Source organism: Dendropsophus ebraccatus, chromosome 8, assembly GCF_027789765.1.
Source record: "Dendropsophus ebraccatus isolate aDenEbr1 chromosome 8, aDenEbr1.pat, whole genome shotgun sequence".
Classification (NCBI taxonomy): Eukaryota; Metazoa; Chordata; class Amphibia; order Anura; family Hylidae; genus Dendropsophus; species Dendropsophus ebraccatus.
Window position 1 is genome coordinate 20656582 of NC_091461.1, and position 18147 is coordinate 20674728.

General features: G+C 44.2%; 1 protein-coding gene across 4 annotated transcripts in view; it reads left to right on the forward strand.

The window, feature by feature from the left end:
* The window catches only part of ZMAT4 (zinc finger matrin-type 4), a 333551-nt gene that overhangs the window by 282145 nt on the left and 33259 nt on the right, over positions 1-18147 (forward strand). For 3 of the 4 annotated variants that reach the window (XM_069978907.1, XM_069978908.1, XM_069978909.1), the window contains one exon: positions 4208-5682. The exons of the other annotated variant lie outside the window; for it this stretch is intronic. In XM_069978907.1, coding sequence (XP_069835008.1) covers positions 4208-4335 — 128 coding nt within the window. In that variant the 3' untranslated portion in view covers positions 4336-5682. Of the gene's footprint in view, positions 1-4207; positions 5683-18147 lie in introns of those variants that run through there. 4 annotated transcript variants of the gene reach the window in all.

Consider the following 18147-nt stretch of genomic DNA (forward strand, 5'->3'; position numbering starts at 1 on the left):
CCTCTCCCAGCCCTGTCACGTGATCGGTCTGACCCATGTTTTAAGTCTATGGAGCCAGGGCCATCTTAACAGCATTATGGGCCCCTGGGCAGAGGTGCGATCAGGGACAAGGAAGATGTCACGTCCGCCGGGGGGGAGGGGGGAGCGGCTGACGGCAGCACAGGCACAATACCTACAAGGGAGCTTGCTTGGGGATCGGGGACAGGAAATATGTCACAGCGGGCAGGGGCCCCCTAGGACGCAAGGGCCCCCGGGCAGCCGCCTACCATGCCCAATGGGTAAGACAGCCCTGTATGGAGCCCAACTGATTATGCTGACACAGAGCAGGGATTGGATGAGCTGCAGCACGGTCCTCTCCCCGCTCATTCTCCCGATCGGTACGGGTCTGAACACTCAGTCCCAGACCGATCAAAACTTATGACATGTCAAAAGTTTTCTATCATGACATTGACACTTATCATTCTAAACTTTTTATATAATGTTTTGTTCCCCTAGGGGACATGAACATGCACCTGTTATTTTGCTGATCTCCTATTACACACTGTCTATGACATGGTGGCCATTTACACTGCTCCAATATAATGTCCTAATGGAGGCAATGACTGCTATGGTATATAGATATATCATTAAATATGGAGAGATGGCTGTAGCAAATTCATGCACCTGGTGGATTTTTGTACAGGATTCTGTACCCACAATGTGCAATGAATTGGTGTAAAATACAGAGATGGTAGGATCTGTAGCTGGGGTTCGGGGTTCTTCTTTGATTGCATTGTCTTAATTCTTGTACTTTGTACATTTCCCCCAGAACCTGTGACATTAAATAACCTCAGATGGGTGGAAGAGACCTGGCTATAAATGATAGAGAGGATAACCTATACTGAACCGCGCCGCGTCCTCTGCTAATCCCCGCCACATCACTGCAGTTTAGTTTGATGACTTTGCTCCATGATTTCATCCTGTTTGGAAACTAATCCGGGATTAGACTTGATTAGTTTCCTGCCGTATTTACCGTACGGATGAGTTGAAATTAAGAGACGAAATATTACATTCCCCTCCAGAAGCCGAACATGACTGGGTCACTGGTCAAGTGCAAAGAGGCAAAAAGTAATCTTCCATAACAGCCACCAGTCCTAGAGGATATTACACCGAACATATGTAATCTTTTGGGGCAAAAATGGAAAAACTGAGCTTGATGATAACCAACATGGCCACCATGATAGTATGCGATGTTCTCTTTTGGAGTAAAGTTGAGTAAACGGTAAACTTCAAGCACGCTCAGGGTTGTCTGAACCTATACAGCCTAGGCTGTATCCATGTTTTCCAGGACTTCCTAGGGCTGCATCCAACTTCCACAGTTACTGCTAATCAAATGCTGCTTGCTCGAAGTTTGCTCAACTCTAGTATGGAGCTTTCCCATATTATTGGAAATGAGGGGACATGGAACTAGTTGAGGTATTACCTGAAACTCCTGGGCCCCAAGACAAAATCTGTAGCAGGGCAACATCTCTCATGCAGGTCCTCTAATTTGAAAGTGACTTTTGAGCACCCTTGGACACCAGGGCCTTGGTGTGACTGCTACCTGTATATCTCTTATAGCTATGCCCTTGGCGATCAGGGACATATCACTAGAGAGGAGAGCAACTCGGTCATGCTTGAGTCCAGTTGTTCAGCATTAGAGTACTGGTGGCTGAGGAAGTTGAATGCAGCCCTAGGGAGTCCTGGAAAACATGGATACAACTATAGGCTATATCCATGTTTTCCCAGACTCCCTAGGGCTGCATCCAGCTTCCTCAGCTACCAGCATTGAAATGTCAAACCATCAGATTCGAGCATGCTCAGGCACTAATCTTTGCCGAGCAGACATGGTATGATATATTAAGGAAGGATTGGTCCGACAGCATCCAATAGTGAAAAAGTGGTAGTAGTTTATTCAAGCAACATACACCATAGCAACGTTTCGACCCAACAGGGTCTATGTCAAGCCTGTTGGGTCGAAACGTTGCTATGGTGTATGTTGCTTGAATAAACTACTACCACTTTTTCACTATTGGATGCTGTCGGACCAATCCTTCCTTGATATATTATGGTCTTTAACTGGGATTGAAGACCCTCTGGCGTGCGTCCGTCTTCTACAATACTAGAGGCATTTTCTACTAACCCAGGTGCTGTTGGACTCTTTGCTGTATGGTATGATATATTGTCAGAGATGAGTGCAACCTAGTCCGATAGATGGATCCTTTTTTTTTTTTTTTTTTTTTTTTTTAAAGAACAGCCGAATAAAGTAAGTTCCTATTACTCTCACACTTCCAAACCACTGATACAACACTAATCTGGAAACAGTTGGGATAAAGCTGTTCAGAGTTTATGTTTGGCAGCAAAACCCATTCCCAAAGGATGAGTGGCAAGGTTGGCACCGAAAAAGGCTAACGCTCACAGTAATACGTATAAAGCCATTGTGCTGATGCAGTATAGCAACATAGTAATTAAACATACCAGCAGCAAGTAACGTGACAAAACCACTGAGTAGTGATGAGCCAGCAATGACTGCCAGCCCGTCCCAAGGTGCTACCACTGCACTCCTATTGTATATGGAGACTGGTATCATTTATTCCAACAATTATTATTCCTACTCAATCCCCAGTATGGTGCTCAAGTAAAGAGCGGAACATGAGAATGCTAGATTTTAGTAGATTCTTATGCTGGGAACAAAAATTTGCAATATTATAGAGTGAAAAGGAAGATTCAGCAATGTTTAGAGCAGGATGTTGAACTTCAATCAATTAGTAATTGTGGAATGATGGGGAAATTGTTCAGAAATTTTATGTGATCGCCCCTCAATACAAGACCTGTAACTAGAGATGAGCGAGCAGAGTCCCGCCTGTAAAATAGGAATATGGCCCAGGTCAGGGGTAGGGAACCTCGACTCTCCAGCTGTTGCAAAACTACAACTCCTATCATGCCTGGACAGCCAAAGCTAAAGTGTTGGCTGTCCAGGCATGATGGGAGTTAAAGTTTTGCAACATCTGGAGAGTCAAGGTTCCCTACCCCTGGCCTAGGTCATAGGCTGTATCCCACTTTTCCAAGCAGGACCCAAGCTGTCTTTACCTTCCCCTCAGAACAAGAAGACAGCGAGATTCAAATGTCAATGGTTCAGGTTCATACAAACCTTGGGCAGTCTCGCTCAACTGTTCCTGTAACATGCCTCCTGCCTACCATGAGCCACGTATAATACAGTTGTCTGTGTCCTTTGGAACACCCATAAGCTCCAAGCCTCTTGCCGCTGTCTTATGAGGCTATAAGGGCAGAGTCACCAGGCCCCCCGAGACCTGAGGGTGTCCAAAGGCATCTCGGCCACAAAGGAAAACACCAGTGTTATAAAGGGGACAAGAGAAATAGTTACTGCACTGGGTCTCAGGAGCTTCATGTGTAACTATAATGGCCATAAGAGTTCCATCAGGAATTCAGGCCTGACAGCAATGCTTCTAATGTTCTGTATCCCCAGGAGATGCCCCTCAGGAAACCTTATTATAACACTGTGGCCTGGTTGTATAACTATCACCATTCAGCCCCTTTAATGGATATATTCCACTTCTCCATCCACAATTTGCCCCAAACTAGTGTCAATCTGAAGTCATATGTCTCTCTCTGGTATCCTGGCAGTTTCATATATGTTATTGTTCCTTGAGTCTCCGAGCCGCAGTATAATTAGTGGATCGGGAGGGGGGGTGTGGAGAATGTCGGCTGGCCTGAGACCCCCATCAGTCACAACAACACACTTTTTGTCCCTAAGTAAATAGAGCAAAAGCATACATGCTTGGTCATTGCTCCATTCACTCTCTATAGAACATCCAAACATAGTCAAGTACAGCACTTTGCAACATTCGGAAGTCCCTTAGAGCATTAATGGAGTCGCAGTCAATCTTGAACGTTGCTTTTCTATTAGAGGGACAAGGATTTGTGACGGTCCCAGTGATCAGTCCCTCATCAATCAGATGTCCTATGGATAGGGGATAACTTTAATCTTGCAATAATCTACATAAATTGATAGGTGTAGCTGTTGTGCCTGTGTAGTTACCTTAGGGGAATCGGTGGTATTGACTACCACTTCTGACCACTGGATGTCACATCATGGACAATACTGACTGCAGAATCTAGGAGACTAAACACGTACAGTTTATTAAATATCTTTTCTTCTATTTGGCAGGAAAGGACAATGACAGCGGGAGAAGCTCTCTCAGTCCTCCGCAAGTCACAGAAGACACGGGGGAATGCTCCCCAGAGAATACCTTCTTTTCCATTATGGTGACAGAAGAAAATCACATTCTGTGCTGAGGAAGTCACAACCCCGGCTCAGACTCTCTCTTATCTAGTTCACAGCACAAGAAAGGGCTTTTTTTTTTTTTCTTAAAGGACCGAGCATGGATTGACCTCAAGAACCCATTCCTGCCAAGTGCATCCATCTTTAGAGTGTATGAGATCCTATGGCAGATTATCGGTGGATTTTGTAGCTTTAGACTCTTCCTCTTAGCTGTAGCTTGGAAATTACAAGCAAAGAGTAAGGAATTTACTACATGAAACCTTCTCAAGTCAGTGGACCTTTACATTGGTTCCTTTGGGAAAGCTCTATCTCTGGAGGCATCTACAAGCCCCGAAAGAGTTAATTGAAAAGTTCACGTTAAAAGCTGATGGAAGGATGGAATAAAGATATCCGGACAGCTCCTCGATACACGTCTTTTTTGACCTTTTACCATCAACTTCCTTTTTAACTCTTCCCATAAATCATTACTGAAAGGTCAAAAGCAAATCGGATTTTACTTGAGTGCAGCCACCCCACCGACTGTGCAGGAATCTCTACAATAGATGGGCTTTCCTGGAAGTCACTTAGACTCTACATGGGTCCTCCATCTCTAAATGAAGTATGGCCTACTGGCATATGGGCAATTCAGGCCTACTAATGGACTTATAAATGTGGATACAATGGGTAAATCCAGGGAATGGTGTCTATTGCTCAATAGACCAATTTACAGCATTATGGATGCAAACGATGGGCATTATAGAGAATCATGAATCTTAAAGGAATAGGAATATTTTGCATTATACTCCCTACTGGTATCATTATGTTGACTTTATGCCTGCAAGCAGCCGAAACAAGGAATATGTTTTTATTTTCATCGCTTCACTCCAAAACGCGTGTGGTCCCCCCCCTCCCTTCTTGTCTAGGCTAATAATGCAGTTTGTACTTGGACTAGTATGAGAACTGCAGATAAGAACAAGCTTATGGTCAGCATCCAGAGTATATATATTTGTTTTGTAGTTTTGTTTCATCACACGTTCCTTCTGAAGAATAGAAGGCGACTCGGAAAATCCCCGCTAAACACGAGATCTGGCTTTGTAGTGTGACTTTCAATAGTTCCTAGCTGCAGAAAATAAGCTTGTAGGTTTTTTAAAGTGTTTTTTGGACTAAATACAAAGGATGTCATTTGATTATTTTTCAGATTCTCTAGATGTCGGATAAGCAGGTTAAAAGTCAACAAGACAAGTGTGAGCAGTCATAATCCCTAGCGTACATCTAAATGTTATGGCTTTTGTTTCCATCAAAATCTTTGATATAATTTTAGTTATATCAAGATTATAACTTGTCAACTCTCTGAAGGATAGGTGATATATGTTGCTCATCGATGGGGGGATTGATCGTCGTGAGAGTGGGGTTACCTTGTCACCTCTACTTGCTACCAGACTGCTAAAAAGAACAGAGTACCGCTTTCAGCTGTCCTCAACAGTCGGATAGTGAGCAAGTGGTGGGGCTGCATGCATACTCGACCACTTCTCTTTTCAAACAAGATAAGAGAACTTCATTCTTACAATCATTTGGGTTCCCAGTGGTTGGATCTCCACCGATCAAACACTGATCACTTATCCTGCTATCATCTTGGGAAAACCCTTTTGATTTCTTAGAATCATTGGATCCTTGGATCTTAGAAGTGGTATCACCCAACAGGTTCCAAATTCTGACTCCAACTTTGGCCATATATTCTATAGTCACCCATTCATTTGGTTGAGACTGGGAACTAGCGAGGCCAAGCCAATCGAGAAAAGCTTTTAATAAGTATTTTTATAGCATTTTGTTTTTTACAAATCAAATAAACTCCCAGTATTTGAAGTTCATGTCCTACTGAAGCCGTGAACACATATGGTGTAATAGAAGATGATACTGGCCAGGTCTCCGGGCAAATAGCCACAGGACTAATCTTTACCCAGCAGTCTAATATAATATATAACTTTGTTTCCTTTGGCTCGGTTCACATCATGTTTTAGGTTGAAGGTCCCAAAAGTGGATCCTTCCTCTATCTGACATGTACAGCTTACACTGCGGATGTACTATATTGTCTTCAATGGGAACACCCTTTACAGCATACCTAAAATTTAAATCAAACCTCTTTAAATATAATTCTTTTTTATTTTTTTTATTTTTTTTTCAATAATAATGCTTTTATCTCTATAGCACCAACTGATTCTGAAGCACTTTTTTTGGTCCCTGTCCCTATTAGAACTCACAATCTAAATTTGCCTATTTATATGTTTTGGGTGTGGGAAGAAACCCGGAGAACCAGGAGGAAACAAATGTGAACAGGGAGAGAACATACAAACTCTTTGCATGTGTTAACCACCACCACCACCCAAGGCTACAGTTCTAACCACTGAGCGACTATGCTGCCCCATAAAGTTTCAAGGAATGCGAAGCAGTAATGAAGGGGCACAGCCGAGTGCTGTTGCCTCTTCATTCTAGCAATCAGTGGGGGTCTTAGGCTGGGTTCACACTGCGTTTTTGCAATCCGTTTTTACAATCCGTTTTTTTTTTGTTTTTTTTTTAAAAAGGATGAAAAACGGATGCAGTTGTGCGCATCCGTTTTGATCCATTTTTCCATTGACTTCCATTATAAAAAAACAGATCAAAACGGATACGGGTTTTTTTGACGGACACAAAAACGTTGCTGACACTTTTTTTGTCCGTTAAAAAAAACGGATCCGTTAAACGGATTGCAAAAACGCAGTGTGAACCCACCCTTAGCAGATACTGATCCAAACCTATGACATATCAGAAGTTAGATAAACATTAAAACCCAAAAATGCAGGCAGGAAGGGGGATGTGGGAAAATAATAAGCAAAGTATACTTACCTTTCCTCGTGCTCCGTAGCGCCACTCCCGGGTCCTGCAGCTCCTCCCGCTGCAATGTCACATATCTGGCTGAGTGGCTGCCCGCTTAGCCAATCAGTGACTGGGGCGGGCAATTGCTCAGCCAGGCCGTGGCGTTGCAGCTGGAAGAGCCAGGTACGTTTGTCAGCGGGACCCGGAAACAGCACAGCGGAGGCATGAGGATGGGTGAGTTCACATTATTTATTATTTTGCCGCACTCCCCCATCTGCCTGCCGATTTTTGGGGATTTGGTGGGACTTCTACTTTAATGTTAAATGCTAAAATGATGAGCCCCATTGGAAATTGTTCCATCTGTCGACCCAGATTAAGGACCTTTATGGTGTCTGATCAGCAGCTATTGTACAATACATGTTAGGACAATCCTATTAACTGACCGTGTAGTGGAGGGATAATATAACAACCCCAGTATAAATAAAATCAAGGATATGGGGGGGGGGGGGTCTTAATTTTGGCATTTTTACAAGTAAGTGATATTTGCAGGGTGCAGTTTTCTATATTTCTAGTCATTATCCATCATCTTGTAGTTCCCTCCGTTTAATTGTCTAGTGCCCCCCCCCAGGGGGTCTGGGAACATTGGTACACAGCTGTATACATCACACGGACAGCACATGGATTTGAATATGAAGCATGTAATGCTTCATGTTACCTGTGATGGCGCTGCAAGGAAATTACATGCTTTGTGGAATTCTCATTACTGATCACGGAGGGTCTCGGCTTACTGTCCAACCACCCTTGTAACAAGTAGAGATTGTCCAAAAACCTAAGTATTTAAAGGAAATGTCACGGGTATTCTCAGAAACACTGGGGTGGTGACACATTACTAGGGCCTGGTCAGTATTAGATCTCAGCCTATATTAAACAACTGCAGGGTTTACTATGACTTCTACTTGTAGCTTTAAAACAAGGAAAGACTAAATCTAGGAGATACCGAGAATTCATACCAATACGGCTAATAGTGGATGTGTTATTTTATATTAAACAAGGTGGACCCTCTATACGGGGTAGGTAGGGGTCACACAGTACTTTACAATAGAGATTTTGTCGGGGGGGGGGGGGGGGGGTTACAACCACTGGTACTCACTAACCACAATCTCCAAAATAAGACCCCGACTCCTTTGTTTTGAAAGTAGTGGAAACTCACGTATTCACTATGTTGCTCCGTTCATTGGACTTGCCAAAGAGAGCTGAGTACAGTAGCTGGGTAGTGCCAAAAACAATAAATGGACCTATCTAGCTCTTTCACCACTGATCACACTGGGGGACTGGCCAATCATAAATGTCATTTGTAGGACCACCCCTCCGTGGAGTAATGGTAAATGAATGAGAGGATAACCACATTCCCCATTCCAGTATATTGCACGGTGTACTCGCTTTTGCTGTACAGAGCCATAGAAAAAAAAAGAAGAAAATATTGATCTATACAGAATGTTGCCTTATCAAATAGCAATAGACAGGTATTATGGGCTGAGGGTATAGAGAGTCTATAAATGCAAGCATGATTATAATGCCTTTTACAGTCCTGTAGAGGGGTCTCTTTACCCTGAGGACCCCATGAAAATGTCTCAAGGAAAAGGTGTCAAAAATCCAGCATTTAAAAAAAAATATATATAAAGAAATGTTTCATTTATATGGTAATTTTATTAATGTGCTTAAGTATTTCCTGAATATTTAGTAAAATGTCCATTGCTATACGCTATGTACAGACAAGTCGTATCCATCAACCATCGTCTTGCCTCATATTACATTGGGCTCCGTGCGTAGCCTTGTTCTCTTAACAAAACAGAGGACAGCAAAAAGCATTCAGCACTGAATTACAAGAGAAATAAAATTTCTGCTCTGGCGGTGATAATTTACGTCAAATATAATGACAATTTATACAGTGTATGTTACTGAAGCAAGGTAATGCATAATGTAGAGGGAGCCCCTGAAGTTACTGTACGTCCCATAAAGATGGAAAGTGAGTTTTTTTTCCTGCCCTGTTCCTCATGGGCGGGGTCAACCTGTCCAGGACTCCTCCCAGAGGAACTGATGGTTTGTCGTATGCAATATAAGGAAACTGGTGCTAGGGTCATACTATGTTATTCTACAAGGGCATATATACTATATAGAGGTAGCCTCTGCAGATGCTATGGAACCTTTGAACGCAAAAGGCCAATTTCCTTTAGCCCCAACCCACTTACTCATGGGTGGTTTCTTCCTACACAATTTTGATGTCGGAACCTTTTTATTTTTTAAAGAGGACACTTCTAGAGGTGAGCGAATCTTGAGAATGCCCGGGTCGTCTGAACCCAAGCGTGCAGCATTTGGTTACAGGCGGCTGAAGAAGTCGGATGCAGCCCTATAGGCTGCCTGGAAAACATGGATACAGCCATAGGCCATAGGCTGTATTCATGTTTTAGGACTCCCTTGGGCTACATCCAACTTCTGCAGCCACCGATAATTAAAAGCACGCTCATCTCTAGTTATGAATGATCACCCATATAGGTATAAGACACATGGGGGGGGGGGGGGCTATTGTTTGGGATGTGAGGATTGGCAGAGTGACCCACATAGAGGAGGTGGGGGTATTTACCTTTGAAAATTTTACTATGTGGCTCCCTCTTCATTGTGTAAGCCCTTGACTACTGCTACTAACATATCAAGTTGTATTGGTATAGGGTTTATATTGGTGGTTCTTGAGGAAGCCAATGTCTGGAACCTTTCCTCTGAGAGTCCCCAATGTCTAACATTATTTGGATTCCGATCCTGTGCATTTTCCAGCTCCTCATGTCATTGTCGAGCACATGGCTTTACTGAAAGCATGACATAATCGTATTGTGGTGAGTTGTGTAGGGCACGTTGTGTGTTACACTATGGAAACTGGTTGTGTAATACCCTGTGTGGTTTACCCACCCTCATGCTTCTGTGAAACTAATGTATGTGCTAAAGAAAGAATAAAAAAAAAACTAAATATGGATAACGGTGCTGTGTGTAGTCATGTTGTTCAACTTTTGTCACATTTGCAACATTTGATTACCGAAGACTGAAGTCGGATGCTGTAATAGGCTTTATTCATGTTTTTTTAGGACTCCCTTGGGCTGCATCCAACTTCTGCAGCCACTATAAAAAAAAATTCAAGAATTAGTCTTACAGCAGACAGTTGTACATAAGAACACTAATCAATACCAATTCATTGGCCACTATCATGGAAGATAGTGGGCGTGCTCTGTCATATGTGCACAACACAGGATCTGTCACTGAATTGTATAATCCTGTGTTATCGCCTTCCAGTATTACCATTCATTGTAATACTTTCTCTGATAGTGAGATGACTGCGCTGACCCTTCCCCGATTTATGCGGCACAGACACTCTGCCTCTAATCCTCCGTCCACTCATTTACCACCTGATAGTGTCGGTGAATGGATTCAATCATCAGGACTAATGTCTACAAACACCTTAAATAACGCTAAAATTGTGGCTGAGCTCATGTTATTTCCTAAGTGACAGTCGGGGCATGAGATGAAATAGAGAAGAGCCTGCCGGCCAACACATTCTGCTTCATCGACTCCGTAAAACAATGAGCGTAATGTATTCCTGCTGCTTGCATCGAGCACGCTCTGTTCCCAGTGTAAGATTACATTGCTTGTACTGGAAGCGAGGGCACTTAGAATGGTTGGAGTCATAGAGGAAACTATGAATATGGAAAGCCTGTATATAGTGGGTGGGTTCACAAACTCAGCGGGGACCAAGATTCTAACATAGCATCTGCATTTACCTTGGGGGTATATGATGAATGAGTCTATTTTCCTGGGTTCTAACTTTCCTGGGTTCTAACCCCTAGAATTTACAGTGGAACTGAATAGTATGACGTGTAGGCAGTTGCAAGAAAAATATACAAAGCACGCCTCAATACTGGCATGTAATAGGAAGAAGAGTTGCAATTCGCCAATACATGAGGTGGAGGGAGATACTGGTTATAGATGATACCACAAACATAATAGGATTAGAGTTGAGCAAACTTCGAGCACGCTTGGATTCCCCCAAACCCAGAGGAACCCGAGCACGCTTGAAGTTCACTCATCTCGATGTACAATGGCAGCAAGGAATGAAGCACAGGAATAAGTGCTAGGACTGGCTCTTATTAGCTCTTCCCAAACTTTTGCTGAACTGTAATTTAAAACAAACTTTCCTTTACTGTCCCTGCAATGTCCCTGAACTCTGTAGCAAATAATAGCAAGAATACACAGCTATGCAAAACTAAAGCAACTTTCAAATAGAACAGGATACTCAAGAGCCAAAAATACCCAAGGAACAAGGAATAGAGAAAAAATGGGTTAAAGGTGTTATCCAGCGCTACAAAAACATGGCCACTTTTCCCCTTCTCGTCTCCAGTTCAGGTGTGGTTTGAAATTAAGCTCCATTTACTTCAATGGAACCGAGTTTCAAACCCGACCGAATCTGGAGACAAGAGTGCAAAAGTGGCCATGTTTTTGTAGCACTGGATAACCCTTTAAGAACATACTCTATATGCCACACAGTATTGCAAAAGAAGAGCATGTTGAGCCTCATTAAAGAGTCTCAAAACACAGGACTAGCCAGACATCCCTCCGGGAAGAACCCAGCCGAGGGGTGGCTCCTGTAGGAAATCACCATATTAAGTGGCCCTATAAGTCAATGTAATGACAAGGGAAAAACCAAGGCCAGGTATCCATCCACATACAGCTGTTTCGGGGTGTTGCCCCTCATCAGTGTGGAGCATGATTCTGGCTAGGTGGGAGCAATGCCTAATAGAGCCATAAGAGAAACAGATTGCTGATCTTAGGGAGACCAGCCAAACGATAACACTGTCGGTTGCTAATGAAAGCGCAGGACCAGGCAGACATCCCTCCGGGAAGGACCCAAACCAAGGCTTTTTAGAGAGAAGCTAACCAATAGGAACCCAACTGTAAACAGTCCAAAGCTGGCATGGCGGTGTAATTTTATGGCCCTGTTTGCCATGGATGTGATGAAATAATTCACTTTGACCATACAGAGTGCCAGCCCTGCAGCTGTTTATGCTGTACAAGCCACATGTGCTTCTGAGTAAACAAGAAGCTACAAAGTTGCAGATAGGGCTTACATCAGCCGTCTCGGAGAGCAGTGGGAAGGAGAGGGATATAGAGAGAAAAGCTCACATTGAGTTTTTATGTCTTCAGCAGAAAGCAACCGCTTAGAACTGGGGGAAGGAGACTTTTGATATGTTGCTGCCCATGGTGAGACTAACAATTCCTTCCATACTTGTTATTATCTATCCAGTCTCCTTCCCCCAGTTCTGAGCTGCTGCTTTCTGCTGAAGACACAAAAATCTGTGTGAGAGATTTTCTCTCTGTCTCCTCCTCCTCCCTTCTGAGACAAGTTTTTGATGAACTCACTATGATTAACCCTCCAAGAATGACAAAGAAGCTAAGAGGGAAGAGGGGGAGACAGAGTGAAAAGCTCAGACACAGATTTTTGTGTCTTCAGCAGAAAGCAGCAGCTCAGAACTGGAGGAAGGAGACTGAATAGATAATAACAAGTATGGAAGGAATAGTTAGCCTCACAATGGGCAGCAACATATCAAAAGTTATATTTGAGCAGAATAACGTTTTAAGTTATATTATTTAATTTCTCTATGCATGCTTGATACATATGGGAGAACCTTGACAAGGGAAAAAGGCACCTGCCAACACACCCACAAGGGCATGCCCACCAGTGGAGGGGTGGCTGTCATCCAGTGACATCTAGAGAACATTTCCTGTACAAGGTCCTCTCATAGTTTACATTTATATTTTTGTATCGATACAAAGCAGTGGCCTACCCTCCATGCATTCAAAATAACTAGGTTTTACAGGACATACAGCCAAAACACTGACATATTCTGTAACGGATTATTAAGAAATATGACAAAGCTGAATAACATCCGTAAACCTCTGGACCTGGTATCACTTCCGTCATGTTCAAGGACGCGTCCATGTCAAGTTTTATATTCCAATTCCAGAGGTGAGAGAGGGGTGAGAAAACTCTTCTCATATAACCACTAATTGTTAATATATAATATGGCGGCATGCAAATAATACCGCTGCTACGAGATACACCAGCGCTTCAAGTGTATGAAGAGGAACAGCAATTATTTGGTGAGTTCTGTATCATTCAAGGGGCAGGTTCTTGATCAGTATCACATGGATGCTTAAAGGATGTTCTGGTATCAGAAAATTGAAATGAAATAAAACTGAGATCTGGCAAAAGAAAAGAGCAATGGCAGACCAGAAGGAGCCAAACAATGGCTGCAGTGGGACCTGCAGGGAACATGTTCGTTTTTATTTTTTTTCTGTCCAGCCCAGCTATATATGATTTATTTTTTATTTTTTTTAACCACTGGGATATCCCATTAAATGGGTACTTCGGTGAAAATCTTTTTCTTTCAGATCAACTGGTTTTACAAAGTTATATAGATTTGTAATTTACTTCTGTTTCAAAATCTCCCAGTACTTATCAGCTGCTGTGTGTACTACAGGGAGTGGTGTTTTATTTTTAGCCTGGCACAGTGCTCTCTGCTGCCACCTCTGTCCATGTCAAGAACTGTCCAGGTTAGGATAGGTTTTCTATGGGGATTTGCTACTTTCAAATCAACTGGTGCCAGAGATTTGTAATTTACTTCTATTACAAAATCTCAAGTCTTCCAGTACTTATCAGCTACTGTATGTCCTTGAGGAAGTGGTGTTTTATTTCCAGTCAGGAGAGGTTTTTAATGGGGATTTGCTGCTGCTCTGCTCAGTTCCTGACATGGACAGAGGTGGCAGCAGAGAGCACTGTGTCAGACTGTAAAGAATATACCACTTCCTGCAGGACATACATCAGCTGATAAGTACTAGAAGAGTGAAGGCTTTTAAAGTGAATGACAAATTTATATCACTTTCTGACACCATTTGATTTTTTTTTTGCCAGCGTTTCCCTTTAAATGACACATGAGTCATACTATGGAACTTCTTTTCTATTCTTCTCCATTTTTTTTCTCTATAAAAAGGTGTGCCTACATATTGTATAGCCCTCGGCTCAATGCTTGTTCCACTAAGAACATTTCCTTCCGCCCATACACATGCATGCTCGGTCTGGATGAGTCTGGCAGACACCATGGGCATACCTCCCAACTGTCCCGGATTTCGCGAGACATTCCCGTTTTCGGGGTTCTGTCCCGCGGTTCCGGAACGGCACCCAGTGTCCCGCATTATATGTGGCCCCAGCGAAAAAAACAATAAACCAGTTACTCACCTGTCCGCCGGTCCCAGCAGCTCCTCTCCCGGCAGAGCGCGCACTCCCGTCATCCTCCGGGGCGGGCAGCGGGGTATACAGACCCTGACTGTGCCGGAAGTGACCTGCAGCCTCCATCATTAATCACTTCCGGTACAGTCAGTGACTCTGTACTCCGCTGCCCGCCCCGGAGGATGACGGGAGTGCGCGCTCTACCGGGAGAGAAGCTGCTGGGACCGGCGGACAGGTGAGTTACTGGTTTATTGTTTTTTTCGCTGGGGCCACACTAATGGGGGGGGTTGGCTACTCTGTGGGGCGCTATATGGGGGATTGGCTACTATGTGGGGCACTATATGGGGGCATTGGCTACTATGTAGGGCACTATATGGGGGCATTGGCTACTATGGGGGGCACTATATTGGGATTGGCTACTATGTGGGGCACTATATGGGGGCATAGGCTACTATGTGGGGCACTATATGGGGGCATTGGCTACTATGTGGGCACTATATGGGGGCATTGGCTACTATGTGGGGCACTATATAGGGCATTGGCTACTATGTGGGGCACTATATGGGGGCATTGGCTACTATGTGGGGCATATATGGGGGATTGGCTACTATGTGGGGCATATATGGGGGCATTGGCTACTATGTGGGCACTATATGGGGATTGGCTACTATGTGGGGCACTCTATGGGGCATTGACTACTATGTGGGCACTATATGGGGATTGGCTACTATGTGGGGCATATATGGGGATTGGATAATATGTGGGCACTATATGGGGAATTGGCTACTATGTGGGGCACTATATGGGGGATTGGATACTATGTGGGGCACTATAATGGGGGACTGGATACTATATAGGACATTTTTGGGGGGTTGGATACTGTATAGGGCACTATTCAGTCAGCAGCATGTGGTGACTATATGGGAGTGGCTATGGAGGGTTGCTATGGGGGCGTGGCTATGGAGTGTTGCTGTGGGAGCGTGGCTATGGGGACCGCGGCGCACATGTCCCTCTTTGCTCTTTGCAAAAGTTGGGAGGTATGCATGGGGGGAGATTTATCACACATGATGTAAAGTGAAACTGGCTCAGTTGCCCCTAGCAACCAATCAGATTCCACCTTTAATTTTCCAAAGAGTCTGTGAGGAATGTGAGGTGGAATCTGATTGGTTGCTAGGGGCAACTGGGCCAGTTTCACTTTACATCATGTGTGATAAATCTCCCCCCTTATGTCCAGAAAGCATCGGAGTGGTAATAAGTCTCATTCATATGGATCAGTCATAGCAACCAATTTGCATGTCAACACACCTTAAGGCTATGTTCACACTACGTATATTTCAGTCAGTATTGCGGTCCTTATATTGCAACCAAAACCAGGAGTGGATTGAAAACACAGAAAGGATCTGTTCACACAATGTTGAAATTGAGTGGATGGCCGTCATTTAATGGCAAATATTTGCTGTTATTTTAAAACAACGGCTGTTGTATTGCAATAATGGCCGTTATTTACTGTTATATGGCGGCCATCCACTCAATTTCAACATTGTATGAACAGATCCTTTCTGTGTTTTTAATCCACTCCTGGTTTTGGTTGCAATATGAGGACCACAATACTGACTGAAATATACGTAGTGTGAACCCAGCCTAAAGGGGTTTTCAAGGGCCTCATGGTCAAGCGCCGTTCACCGGGCATTACAGCTGAGTGATGGAAACAATGTTGGGAAGAGTTTGGCACAAGACCAGGTCGCTGACCAAAGCCTGAATGGGGGTCAATGCTGTGTCGGAGAGACAAGTAACTGCCAGTTACTTATACTTATAACCCAGAGCGCCCCTTGTATTCTGTGCACAATGATGCCGGCCTTCACACATCAGCATCATCTGGCTGCGAATACTAAATTGGAAAACTTTAGAAGATGGCAAGAAAAAAAAAAGTGAAGTGAATAATAAATAATACATCACTCTGTCTGCTGGATGAGTGTAAGAGAGTACACAGGCATTTAACTTATGGTGACAGCTCCCACTAACTTACTGTCCAAACAAAGGAGAACTGGAAAATTTATGCCCGAGATATTATAATTAATACCCTGCTGGAGCGGCACGAGGAGGATGCGGTCTTCATTAATAGTGTTATAATATACAGGGGTACCTTGGTTTAAGAGTAACTTGGTTTAAGAGCGTTTTGCAAGAACAGCTCACAGTTTTTCAAAATTGTAACTTGGTTAAGAGCATTGCTTTGGTTTAAGAGCTCCCTGTACTGGGTGGGAGCAGGAGTGGAGGAGGGGCATGGTCTGCATAGCGGGGTCTACAGCCCTGTACTCTGACCCAGGAAGTTTCCCTCATTTTTTATAGCAGATCCACTTCAGGCTGGGGCTTGTATCCGGGGACAGGACTGTGGAGGTAATCTCTTCATAGCTGTAACTTCTCTCTCCTCGCACAGAGTGTGCTGCATTTATGAGCCCACATATGTCCTGCCCATACCTTCATGCTCCCTGCAGTCTCTGTCAGTCCTTGTTTCCCATCCTCTCCATTCCTCCTATAATGTGCCTGCACTTACACTCAGTTATACACACTGCTGCTATAATGTGCCTGCACTCACACTCCGCTATACACACTGCTGCTATCATGTGCCTGCATTCACACTCAGTTATACACACTGCTGCTGTAATGTGCCTGCACTCACACTCAGCTATACACACTGCTGCTATCATGTGCCTGCACTTGCACTCAGCTATACACACTGTTGTATAGAAAAGCCTCTGTCACCGTCCTCCTGCACAGCTCTGTCATTCTTAATTGCTGATTGGTCCATGCTAAACACCAGTGGCGCCGCAATGATGAGGCGACCTGAGTCGTCTGCCTCAGGCGGCGCCACCAGCTGTTATCATGGGGGCGGCCAGTGGTGTAGCTACCACGGTCGCAGCGGTCGCCGCCGCCGCGACCGGGCCGCTACCAAGGGGGGGCCCGCGAGGCCCCCCCTTGCCACTGTACTGCTCCCATCCCACTCCCTCTTGTGACTGCAAGCAATGTTTTGCCTGCGATCACAAGAGGCAGGCTGGGACGGGCTATGGCTGACTTGCGGGGCTGGGAGCATCTTGAGGGCAAAAAAAACAGGTCCCGCGAAGCTCCGCCCCCTCCGCGGTAAGCCCGCCAGTGACAAGATGACTAGAGGAACCATTTAGGTGAGTAAAGATTTTTTTGTTTTAAAGGGCATGATGGGGGTGTAGTGGTATGATGATGGAATAAGAGAATGATGGGGGGTGTAGTGGTATGATGATGGAATAAGAGAATGATGGGGGGTGTAGTGGTATGATGAAGGAACAAGAGGATGATGGGGGTGTAGTGGTATGATGAAGGAACAAGAGGATGATGGGGGGTGTAGTGGTATGATGAAGGAACAAGAGGATGATGGGGGGTGTAGTGGTATGATGAAGGAACAAGAGGATGATGGGGGTGTAGTGGTATGATGAAGGAACAAGAGGATGATGGGGGGGTGTAGTGGTATGATGAAGGAACAAGAGGATGATGGGGGTGTAGTGGTATGATGAAGGAACAAGAGGATGATGGGGGGTGTAGTGGTATGATGAAGGAACAAGAGGATGATGGGGATGTAGTGGTATGATGATGATGGAACAAGAGGATGATGATGGGTGTAGTGGTATGATGATGGTGGAAC